At 32.9% G+C, this 13,923-nt stretch overlaps 1 protein-coding gene across 1 annotated transcript in view; it reads left to right on the top strand.

The window, feature by feature from the left end:
• Window positions 1-13,923, top strand: part of sens-2 (zinc finger transcription factor senseless-2) — a 66,302-nt gene that overhangs the window by 12,316 nt on the left and 40,063 nt on the right. The window contains exon 2 of the mRNA XM_090115969.1: window positions 3,497-3,619. Coding sequence (XP_089972095.1) covers window positions 3,497-3,619 — 123 coding nt within the window. The remainder of the gene's footprint in view (window positions 1-3,496; window positions 3,620-13,923) is intronic.

The following is a 13,923-nucleotide window of genomic DNA, read 5'->3' as shown; positions in this document are numbered from 1 at the left end:
TGCCGCTAGTTGGCGCCTCTTTAGTTTTCTTTATATGAATCATATGTGACTCATTGTGTTCTATTCGCTTTGGAGGTCAGATGTGATTTTCGTAACCTTGGCTCATGTGGCATGATGGTTGACTCGTGTATGAAATGTGCTAGCACAGAAGAAAAATAAATCAAACGGCATTTTTTCTGACTCTTGGCAAACTCACAATCACAGATTTTATTGCTATCGTCACATCATTCTTTTTCAAGAAAAGAACATACCATTTCTGGCCAGTGTTCTTTCTTGATTTTTGCTTTACGTTTATTTTTAAATTCTAACTCCTGTTAACAATTAGATAGTTAGTCCTTTCCCTTAAAAAAGACATCAAAGACACACAAAGATAAAGCATCTGCAAACGTTCATACACGGTTGTGATGACTTACCATTATGTAATCTACCAGCTTAAAGCCTAATAGAAAATAAAAAAATTCATCCACTGTTTTTCAGTTCAATCTAGCGAAATATTATCGTAATATGATGTCCTAGAAATCGAAACAACCGTGATATAAGACACTTGGCTGCGTAGCGCCTTTGGACCACTTACAAGATATAAATAGAAAGTTCCTACGCTAACAGTTTTGATTGGATGATGATGATGAGCCGAGATTGTGATGTATTGTCCTTTGTTTTGTAGGAATTGGTATAAGGTGCAAGGATACAAGGTTTGATTTAATGTAGGTATTATGCTGAAATCGGGTGAAATGAAGATATAAACAAACGTAGTGTTGAAAATCTTCAATTACACTAAATCTAGGGCATCAAATTTCATACGCCTTTCAACTGATCTTCAAAAATATTTGACAACTAATATTTGACCTGTCTTTGCAACTATTTTCATTAAATCGCTTAACAAGTTAAAAAAACTGTCTTTATAATCAGATAATACGTACAAAAAGGGTCCAAGAGTGACTCAATTGTCCAGACGCAGAAATAACCAACTAAATTATGATTAAAATCTCCAATCATCCAATACAAAATAATCAAAGCTAAGCCAATTGAAGAAAGCGTATTTACGGGCACGCGGCGGGCTGGCGCCAACAATCGTCGTCTTCCTAAGGATGTGGCACGGATTGTCCTCGCTCTTATGGCTCTTATCCTGTTACGAAATATTCGAACGTCCGTCAGATGCTCCTGTTTTAAATATTTGAAGTCTAGTGAATATCTTCAAATCTTCTTATTATTTATTTAAAAATAAATGCGAAAGTTTGTGAGGATGAATGTTTGTTACTCTTTGACGCAAATACTACTGAACCGGTTACAATGTAATTTGAGATGTAGGTAGCTGAAGACCCAGAATAAGACATAGGCTACTTTTTATCCCGGAAACCCCATAGGAATGGGATCTATGCGGGTTTTCCTATGAAAACGCGGGCGAAGCCTCGGGCGGAAATCTAATCTAATATGAATCATATAACGATTTGATTTCTACTTGAATATCTTTAAATGTGAATTATTGTGTCACAGAAGATACTACTTGGAAACGACTTTACGTGTTAGAATTTGTTTTGGTATATGAAAATAGAATTTTGTAAAGCGCATCACACACGATGAAGTTACTATAATATTTTATGTTAAGATTCTCTAATATAAAATATTACAGTATCTTAAGGTATCCGGTATCAGCGTTCTGAGTTCTGACCATCATTTTTCTTTTTGTCATTGCGTACTAAGACCCCTGTAGAACCGCCATCCTGTTACAAATGACCCGAAACACTGACACAAAATTTCGGGTCATTTGTAACAGGATGGCGGTTATTATTTTACGGTATTCGTTTTTGAATATTTTCAAACACCTTTGATAAGATTAAGACAGAACAACGTTTGCGGTCAGGTTGTATGGAATATGAGTTTTTCTAGATAAATATTGAAAAACGTAGAAAAAAGGCTTAATAAAATTGTCAATAGCGTACCTATCGGTGTTTCATCCATTTTTGTAAATCAGAGATTTCCACGAAAGTATTGTACATGATATAAGTGTATTTTAGAATTCAAAGAAACACGAATGATACTAAAATAGTACTATACCGTGATAATAAGTCAGATAAGAAGGGCTCGTACGAAAATGGTATTTCGGTCCAAAACATAAAGTTGAATTTGCTATTTCAAGCTACTTTGTTGTTAAATAAGTACATTTTTTGCATGTTATAAGATCTCAAAAATACATCAAAGCCAAAAGCCGATAATATTCAAAAAAGAAATAAGTAACAGAAGACAGCATTGAGAAAACTGATATTAAAAATATAGATAAAACATAATATAATAATGTGTACAAAACAATAAATAATTAATTAATCAAAAGAACATGGAAAAAAATTCAATTTGACATGATCGTATCAAATAAACACATTATTACATGCAATTACAAGCGATAAATGTAATTATGTTCGTTATCAGAATATCCGTAGCAGTGATTACCTAAATGTATGATAAAATTTATCGAAAACATGTAACACGAACTAAATTTCATTTGATTGAATATCAAGTGATACATGACATACCTACATGATATTATGCCTACTGAAATATCTTCTTTTAAATAAACATACCTACCTTAATTGACAACGTGATTACAGATTTTTTAGATTTTAGATAATCTGCCTCATGTAAAAATAAATATTTTTCTTATACTTACATTTATATTTATAGGTACAGGTAGTTATGAACACATTTATTAATAGTGAAGAAACAGGTCATAACGTGACCTGACGCACTTATAATCCTAATTTATTTCCTATTTAATTGCATAATTTACTCGAACCAGATATTTATTATCAATAAATTTTTTCATATATACCTTTAAATAAAATGAATAATACTTTTCTTTCTATAGAAACAGATCTTAAAAATAATTTTGACACCAGTTAAGATAGATGCCTATAAAGAGTTCCCAAACGCCACGAACAATCTGACCTCTTTACACCAATCTTAATGAGCGCAAGTGATTTGTCGTATTATGTGTAAAGAAATCGACAGTATTAGGGCCGTAGGGGCAATCGGGGCAATCAGGCAAATCAACTGGTGACACTCTCTTGATAAAGCAATTGAGAGATTTGTCGATGAAAGATCGCTGATATGATGCCCCGTTTATAATGTGTCATTTTTCAATTATTATTGTCAACAGAATTTTAAGACTAGGCACTAAAAAGATAAAATCTTCAAATCTAAAGATAACTTAGATTTGACGATTCGTTAAATGACTGCATTAGAGTTACAGTCATAAATTTTATTGTTGATACGTTAATGTGCGCAAAATTTAATCTCAGATTTATCATTCTTTCAATAATGTATTTCCTTAAATCGTTGTACGAAAAAAATGAACACACACGCCTGAACTAACATATTTAGGAGTAAGGAAAGCGCCAAAAAAAGATAGATCCTTAGCTCACTAGTTACTTCATTTAAAGACAGGTCTTTCTAATCTGGTCTTAACGAAAATACTGTAACTAATTCATACATAATTCCACAGGATTATCAGCTAGTGAAGCCCTGCGGAATGGTCTGTGCCAATCGCTATGGGGCGCATCCAGCGCTCGACCCGAGATGAGGTTGACCCCGCCACCTGTGAACAATGATGTTTATCCTAACAGAGGTAACGTGTTTTAATGAAATGGTTCAGTTCTTACAATTTTGTTTTTTATGATAAAGGCCAATTAATTTCTGAACTGGTTATAAAAAATATGTGGCTCAAATTGTTCACAAATCACATTTATCAAAAATGATTTAGAAGGCACAAGCCCTCTTTATACCCCATATGCTTGTACTGTGTGATATAGGGCACTTATATTAATTTTGCTGATTGTTTTTTCTTTTTTTTTTGCGAAATAATGCCAATTCAAATATCAAATAATTTGCTGCAAAGTAAAAATTTCTGCAAAAATTGCTAAGTCATAATTTTATATCCGTTGGCACTTGGCTGTTATGTAATCATAGCCGCTTTATACAAAAAAAATGAAGATCGATAAAATAAAGACAAGTCACTTTGTACTTGATAAATTGCACCTGCCTCAACAATCGGTGCAAGATCACAAACACCTCACAGGGTTCCAGATATAAGGATTTGGTACATTTCATATTTCACAAATTCCAATAACATCAACCAAATCCCACGGCTTCAGATTTCTGACACTATCTTATCGGACGAAACTGTTATCGCCCGGTGAAATTACGTTTGTTTTATGACTCTGATTTGCTGTCGGCAGCGACAAAGCTTTATCAACCCATCGACAGTTTAAACGTTACGTGTTATGAAGCTTGTAATTCATGTATCGAACACAAATTTCGATATCGCTGATAAGGTACGGACGGCAGAATAAGTTTCGTTTATGGCGGGATGAATGCGATCGTAAATGCGATATTACAAGGGCGTTTCGATAATCATTATTTGTTGCAACCATGTGAATATTTTGGACATCGTCACTGATACTTTTTTCTTGTCCTTTAGAAATAGAAACGACTTTTTTTGCTGGCTGTGCGTTGACCACGTCTCAATTCTCAAACGTTGTAAATCCGATTTGGACATGTGTACCCTTGTAAGCAAACATAAGTGTACAAGATAACGTTGTATGCCTGTTTGTCGTGTATGGATTGTCAGACTTCCCGGGAAATAGAAAAAGGTCTGTCGCTAGACGTTTGTTAAATATTTTTCGGGTGTTTAAATCTGATAATGTTTGTTAAATGATATAAACTTTTGATTTTATATTTATGTGTATTAACAATTCTCGAGGTGGAACTGATGGAAATCTAAATGCTCAAATTCATTTACTTATTGCTTTATCGGATTTATTTTTTATTAGTCGTATTATGAGATTAAACTTTTCTTGGTATTAAAGTAAATATTATATCCATTTGAAAGTAACTATCAGCGTTAAAATTTTTTCGGTCGATGAAACTATTTTTTTTTATTATTGAAAAATTAAGTAAAAATGAACACAACAAAGCAAAGCTTCAAAATTCTTCAATTTATAAACAAACACGTATTTTAATAAACTATCTTTCAAATCGCTAAGAGCATGTTTATCTATTTATTTCAAATTAAATCGACCACCGCAGTATGACCTCACGCGACCAATAGAATAATCATTGAGGAGAACTTAATTCAATAGTCATAGCGCAAAGTCACGCGAAGTTTAAACAAGAGGGCCAATACAGACATACTCAAACAAATGTGAATAATAGGACAAACAGGGGCAATGTCGTGACCACTGTGCAAATATTGACGGCTACGGACACCCTTTGATTGATCGAGCTTTGTGCTTACCGTTCGTGTAACATGTTTTGTTCCACTTGGCCTGGAATTCTGTTTGTGGTCGTGATCCAATTTAAGGAAACTTGTTTTAGGAATATTAAGGCGGTAGAAGAGAAGACACCTGGAAAGTATAGGGTAACAAGTCTTGAAATTTTGGACAAAATTTTGCAGGAAAAAAGAAAGTTTAGTCATGTGAGCACACTCGAGTATGAAAACCATTTCAGGTCAAGGTGAAACTCTCTGTAAAGTCTCAAAAAATGTTTGCTAAAGATACAACAATCAAACATATTAAAGAGCGCTATAAGACTATCATTTACAACAGTCATGTGCATATTTGATTAAAACGTTCGTAACCGTTAAATCCCAACTCATTAACAAAACCTCATTACGTGGGGTCATAACCACAAATCTAAGCGTACGTTGACTGACAATTATTAAAGCAGAATTTAATCTCAAAGATGCCGCCAGCATTTCGTCAATGTTTACAAACAACACACTTAGTGTGGAACAGGAAAACTGATCGTTGCGATTTTAAGCTCTATCACTTGAACTTAAAGTTTAATTTAAATCTGGGTTAGTTTCCCATGTGACGGTTTAAGTTGGTGAACGTCACACACATGAATCGTGCTATTGTTTCAGTAAATAATTCGTGGAAACATTTAAGGGAAATCGGGACATTTAAGACGCCGCTGAGATAGTGTTGCGATGGAATGAATGAAATAACATGAATATGATATAAACGAGCTTTGACTGATAATACATCATAGAAGTCTCCCTGACATAATGACAAAATTAAATGATTCAATAAATAGTGATTGTAAAATGTGGTTTATTAAACAAAACCATTATTCCAATACAGATTTGCCCACTCAGTTTTGTCCCTACAACTGATTTGGACTGAAGATTTAAAATTTGTAGTTTCTTCAGCAGTACCATATTCTTAATTTTCAGAACATTTTTCCTCACCACAACAAAAATTGACATCTTAAGCAAATGTAAAACCGTTTTAGGTTATCAATTCGCACCGTTATCAACCATAAACCTCTCTCAAACGATTTAAGGATTCATTCCTGTTATCTGTGATGACGTAGCGATACCAAAGTTAGGCGTGGCTACTTAGTGCTCTCTGATCTCGCCGCCTAAGGCCTGATTTATCTATCGAGAGCTGATTGACAATGAAAAGTTAAGGCGGATGTGACGAAATATTATGATACTGTCAATAGATAGATAAATGCATCGGACAGGAAAACTACGGAATATGTAGGGATAATTCTGTGCTTGCAACTTCGTGATAAGATGATCATAGCGGGATTACTGTAATAGGCATTTTGGACTAACTGAAATATTTCAATAATATTACTTTACTCAAACGATTTACCACCTGCTGCGGTGTTCCCGGGCAACTACGACATTGGGGCCTACAAGAAAAGATCTTATTTGTCCTTAAAAGGCCGGTAAAGCACCAGTAACACTACCAATGTTAGTATTAAGGCGGTGGTGACCAATTAATATCAGGTGGCCCACCTGCCCCTTTGCTTGCTCTGACACAAAAAAGAACTTTAATCAAACGTCAAAAGCATTCAGTTATTAATTTTAAGGAACCCTCTTCTGTACACTTTCATTAAAGAACGTTTAAAATGAATTTCAGCGTAAAGAGCTTGCAAGAAACATTATAGGTACCTATATACTTCTTAAGAAATGCGCCCGCCTCTTAACTTCACAAATGCAAGGAAGAATTCAATCACAATATAAAACGTAACAAATCATTCATTAAGCCATACGATAAGGTTCGATATATTATAATCGATAGAAACTAATCGTCAACCTTCAAAACTCTGATTAATCCAGCCGAACGGATTACGAGAAATCCAACTTGATTAAACTTGCTTTATTCATGATAATTTTTTTTATAATTTTTTTTTTGTTTCTTGAGATTACTTAAAATGAAGTAGCATATAAGTAAATTAATTCTAAATTCTTACTTTGAGTACAGATGATGCAGACCTAATTTTATTACCTACAATAAATATTTCGATTTTCTTAACGATTTTTCTCTGTAGACTTTCTCTGTAGAGTGAATATCAGCTCCTTAGTTTTAAATTCAAAAATCATATTAAATTCAATAATTACTTGTAAAAACAGTATAAATTAGTAATAGTTAACTATCTTATCAACGTACAAGTGTTATTTAATGTGAAATACGTATAATTACGTGACTGAAGCTGCGTTTTGTATAACGTGGATGTCAACGGCAACGGAAATTCAAATTCGAATTTCTTCTTGGATAAAACCAGGGGAGTACTAGTTTTAATATATCTTATTTATAGATACACACAACATTCACATTCATTTAAAGTTTAAACTAATAACACTGCTCATATTTTATGAGTAACGTCACAATAAATACATGAGCGCATAGTTATCGTCTCACTTTGCTTGACAAGTTGGAAGCAATTTAGAGGACAAAAACTAATAGCTCCAGACAAAATATACTTCAGTTCTAATACAAAACCTATATCTTATCCATTCACTATCTACTCTTTTCTTATAATTAAACCATATTAAGCCTATCTAACACAAGCAAAATTGTTTTAATTGTATCATATTATTATATACAATTTTTAACATCTATTTCACCTGTTTCAGCAACTAAAATTACAACATGCTGACCCGCAAGGCAGTGGCCAAAGATATGGAAAACAAACTAAAGGCCACACTACAGGATTTAAAGGCTTCTCAATCCCTGTGTGAACAACTCTTGCTGGAGAGAGAGGAACATGAGGTAGAAATCCAGCAAATAATAAACAAGAATACTAGTCTGAAGGCCGAGCTAGCGGAACTCCACACTCAATATATGGACAGCCAAAACAAATGCACAGCCCTTCAAGACCTTGTCGACAGCTTCCAACAGTGTTCCAATGACCACGAGAAGGCTCTCAGTCGTATCGCTGAACTGGAATGCAGTTTAATGGAGGTTCAGGAGGATAACTCCAAGCGGCTATGCAATTCATCCAACAGTCTTTTTGATGAACTGCTTGAATGTGGACAGTTAAGTGGTTTTGAAAACAGTAGAAACATTAAGTTCAATTCACACAACAAATTGAAAAAATATCTTAGATTAAGTAAGTTTATAAAACGTACAAAATCAATTATTAGAAATAGATTTTCATGGAAAAATGTAGTACAATTACAAAATAAAAATAACAGTCTTGTGAAAGAGTTAGATAGATATCATAGGGACTTAGAACATTATAAAATGATATATGAAGTGGAAACTACTGAACTGAAGGAGAAAATAGACTCATTAAATGATACATTACTTGACCTCAACCAAAAATATTCTGCTGCCCAGTTACAAATTAATGAACACATAAAAGAGGCAGATTACCTAATTAAGTTAAGCAATGAAAATATGGATCGTTTCGAATCTCTAACCAATAACTATGTATGTAAGTGTTCAATAAGTGACAATAAGCAACAGTCGCCCCATAAGCTAATTGACTGCACTGATATACATAGTATTCAATCAACGGCAACAATTCCATCTACTAAAACGAAACATCTTTCCACGCAGGAAATTATTGTGTTGTCAGACAATATTGGTCAGGGATTTGGCGCTTTGCTTAACAATTTGGGGCATAAAGTAACTAATTTTTGTACTCCTAATAGTTCATTTACATATATCATGAATTCATTAGATAGTTTTACTTTTAATGAAAATAGTATTGTTATTATATTATATGGAGATAGTTTTAAATTAAAAAAACATGACATAGATATAGGATTTCAAAAAATGTTAAAAATTAGTAGTGAGACAAAATGCAAATTTATGTTGTGTACATTACCATATTTGCCTGGTTTGACACAAAATCAATATAAATTTATCTATAATATTAACTTGAAATTATATAATTTAACAAATCATCATAGTGATGCATTTATATATTTTGACATAAATTCTTGTATTAAATCTTTTTGTTTGACAAGGAATACAGTGTATCTGCCATTTAGATATAAGAGAGAACTTGCTATGTTAATAGCATATAAAATTATTAACCAGTCTGGTACATGTTTAGTATCAGACCCTGGATCTACTATAATTTTATGTAGTAGTAATTATATACATCAACCTAGTTTAAGTGTTGACAGACAATCTAGCCCTAAGCTAGATTTAAACTAGTTTATAAGACAACAGCTAAGCAGTCTTTTTCTATTGTGCATCAAAATATTCAAGGCTTGGCTAGCAAATTATTAGAAATAGAATTATTTTTAAATCATAATAGAATTAAAATATTTTGTGTAACAGAACATTGGCTTAAACAATGTCAGTTGTTAATAAATATTGATAATTATAAATTAAAAAGTATATACTTTAGAACAAACGCTATTCATGGAGGTTCTCTTATTTTTGTACACAATAGTTTAAAATGCAAGGAACGAACTGACATTGTTAGCCTTTCTGTAGAACGGACCATTGAACTGTCCTGTGTGGAGCTGGAGCGTTATATTATTGTTTGCGTTTATAGACCCCCTTCCAGTGACTATAATATGTTCGAGACAGTCATGGAAGAAATATTAAAGCGTTTAAGTAGGAGTAAAAAAAAAGTTATAGTATGTGGTGATTTTAATATTGATATACTTTTACAAACACAAACGGCAACACGAATTGTTAATTTGTTTCAGTCATTTAATCTGTATAAACTTTTTAATGAACCCACACGAATTACACCTACTTCTGCAACCTGTATTGATAATATATACTGCGACTGCAACTGTTTAGAGAAAAATATTCTCAATACACTCACTTCGGATCACTGTGGCCAGAAAGTAGTTTTTGAATGGGATTGTTTACCTGAATTTAAAAGAATTAATGTTAGGCCTATAACTAAAAAAGGCATTAGTAAATTTAGAGATAATATTAATAAAAGCCTGCCCGTACTGAATGATCAATCCTGTCATAATAATCCTTGTGAAATGTTTAAAAATCTTTTTAATTTAGTGCATAATGAATTTGAAAAAATATTTAAAGTTAAATCTTTAAATATTACCAAGGATTTACCATTTAGTAAATGGGCGACACCTAGCATACATAGGTGTAGGATCGTTCTTTATGAGTTATATGGTATGAAGCAATATAATAAAGACCCATCTTTTCTTAGTTATGTTAGAAATTACTCAAAAACTTTTAAAATTGTTTGTTTTACTGCGAAGCGTTTGTATATCAGAGATAAAATACGCGACTCCGATAATAAAGTTAAAACAGTTTGGTCTATTATTAATGGTGAAATGGGTAAAAGCAAATCAAGTAATACCATAAAACTTGTTAATAATGGCATGGTTATTGACAAAAATGCTGATGTTGCGCTTGCATTTGAAGATTTCTTTAGTAGTGTCCCTGCTAGCATTACTAATAATTTAAATTCGTCTTCAGCACTTGCAGAGACCTTTTTGAGGGACCATGTTGCGGGGTGCAGCACATTATTTGAATTGCGACACGTAACTGCTAATGATATTGTTACAGCCTTTAAGACACTAAATTTAAAAAATACTTGTGATCTTTGGGGAATGTCCGTAAATTTAGTTAATAATATAATAGAAAATATTGCGAACAATTTAGCTTTTATATTTAATAAGTGTTGTGACTATGGTACATTTCCTAATTTATTAAAGCTTAGTAAAGTTATACCTCTATTTAAGAAAGGCGATCAAGAAGACTGTAACAACTATAGACCTATCTCGATTTTACCAACATTAAGTAAGGTATTCGAAAAGTTAATATTAAACCAATTGACTAGTCACTTTGCATCTAATAATTTGCTGCACACCAAACAGTTTGGTTTCACAAAGGGGCGCTCAACCACAGATGCTGGAGTTGCACTACTAACACATATATATAAGGCATGGGAAAACTCAAAAAATGCTTTGGGGATATTTTGTGACCTCTCCAAGGCATTTGACTGTGTTGAACATTGTACCTTATTGCGTAAACTTAATCACTATGGGATTAAAGGACAAGCTCAGAACCTCATAGCCTCATACCTGCATGATAGGATACAAACTGTAGTTGTTAATGGAGAACGTTCTAGCGGTGCGTCAATTAACATTGGTGTTCCACAGGGATCTATTTTAGGACCCTTCTTGTTCTTGGTATATATCAATGATCTACCTTATTATTTACAGGATAGGTGTGAAATAGTTCTGTTTGCAGATGATACCTCATTAATATTTAATGTGGATAGGCATGACCCAAATGTTGACGAAGTGAACAGTGCTCTTTTACACATATCCGACTGGTTTACTGCTAATAATTTATTATTAAATGCCAAAAAAACAACTTGTGTTGAATTTTTACTACCAAACGTTAAAAAGTTAAGCAGAAATATTACCTTGAACGGGGAGGTATTACACCCTACAGAATCGACTGTATTTCTTGGGTTAACATTGGACGAGAAACTACAGTGGGGAGCCCATGTCAACACCGCTGCAGGTAAGCTCAGTTCAGCAGCATATGCAGTCCGAAAGGTAAGGCATCTCACCGATGAAGATACAGCTAGATTGGTTTATTTCAGCTACTTTCATAGTATTATGTCCTATGGAATTCTACTATGGGGCAGGGCAGCAGATATAGAAACTATATTTATCTTACAGAAAAGAGCCATTCGTTCTATATATAATTTACGTGCTCGGGACTCACTAAGAGATCTCTTTAAGAATACTGGTATCCTTACTGTACCATCACAGTATATATTTAATAATATTTTGCATGTACACAAAAACGCCGACTTACACACAAGAGTGGGAGATAGACACTGTTATGGCACAAGGAACAGAAATAGAATTGAAATGCCATTTTTCCGATTAGCTAAAGTTAAAAATTCATTTATGGGTCAAGGTATACGCTTTTACAATAGAATTCCTCATAATATTAAAGAGTTTAGTAGTTCTAAATTTAAAACTTATATAAAAAATGTACTAGTTCAGAGAGCGTACTACAGTATTCAGGAATATATGGACGATAAAAACCCATGGAGGGTTGTCGCGTAAAAACCACAGGACAGTTCTTTGGCATGTTATTACAATACTTATATGTTGTTACATATGTATTTTGTAAAATTGTAAAACTGACATGATTTAAAAGAGCAACTATGGAGTTTCTTGCCGGTTCTTCTCCGTAGATACTGCTTTCCGAATCGGTGGTAAATTTTAAAATATGTAATGACGTTTCAAAAGTGCTTCTTTAAGAAGTCTAATTGAATAAATAAATGTTTGAGTTTGAGTTTGAGTTTGAGACAATAAACATAGTTATGTGATGAAATGGAATGAATTGAATAAAAAATCAGTTTCAAATGTAACTTTATTGCCATTAGATGATTTCTCATAAATATGAAAGTAGCAGAAAGAATTAATTTGCCGGGACTATGAAAGAGAGCTTAGAATTGTTAGCAATCATACCTAGATCACCCTATTATAGGTATAATATTCTTATCATACATTTATTTGTCTAGATGAAATTTATAAACTAAAGTAGTGAAATGAGCCACTTTGGCTGTTGGCTTCAATGGTGACTCATGTCTCTAAAATAACGAAAATACAGATATTCGCTGTATACTAATATTACTAATAATTTGATAATTAGATTAGTAAAAATAAAAAAAATAAAAATTTTATCAATTTTCGCCTGAAAGCCAAATCACTTAATTTTATGGCTATGGAATAATTTTTAAGTGCCTGTTAACAGATATCTAGATAAATCGCCGTTTTTCAACCGATTGTTCAAATACGATCTTATTTTAAACATTATTTTTTATCAATTTCAACCGGCTTCAGAAAAAGGAGAGAGTTCTAAATTCGACTATATTTTATTTTTCGATTTGTTACTTCAGAACTTTTGATTGGGTGAAAGGATTTTGATAATTCTTATTTTTTTAGAAAACCTTGCCTCCCATGTCATCGTATTTAAATTGGATTGATTCTGACAAATTGAAGTATTTATTTGAAGTATATTTTCATATTAGTGCACTATATTATATTACTGTAAATTTATGCAATAGGTACGCTATAAACTAGCTGAAAAATTATTAATAATTATGAGTACAATATTTATTTTATTCCATTGGGTATTATTATAACATCTGTTACAAAAACCCGTAAACGGCTAGATTAAAAACCCTTTTAGCACGATAAAATTCTACAAACACACACACACGCGCGCTAGCATCACGCACATACAGGATTAACGCACACATGCAAATTCGGACATTTACGATCAAAGATTTACTAATCCATGCCGATAAGTAGTTTTAAAACGTTATTACGATTGATAACGGCTATCGAACGTGAATGATAACATGTGATTTATACTATATGTACGGTGGGCAGAAGTGGAGTGTCGAATGTATGATGGCTATAGAGCTAGAGAGCAACTTGGGTGTGCGTGGGTATTGGAATAAATCAAAGGAATGTGGTATCTAGTTCGCTAGGAATAGAGATTAGTGTTGAGTGCTGTTAAAATACATGCATGTATGTTATAGACAAACCGTATAACATATCTATTGTGTGTGTGTGTGTACTACACTGCAATTACTATTTGTATTATCAAATAATTCTAATTAGTAAATATATACCTCTAAACCGGGCTCATTGGCGTG

This window comes from Colias eurytheme, chromosome 2 (assembly GCF_061535395.1).
Source record: "Colias eurytheme isolate Ceu_HAF_F1 chromosome 2, ilColEury1 Martin Lab GWU primary, whole genome shotgun sequence".
In the NCBI taxonomy this organism is placed as follows: Eukaryota; Metazoa; Arthropoda; class Insecta; order Lepidoptera; family Pieridae; genus Colias; species Colias eurytheme.
This window is presented reverse-complemented; position numbering and strand designations above follow the sequence as displayed.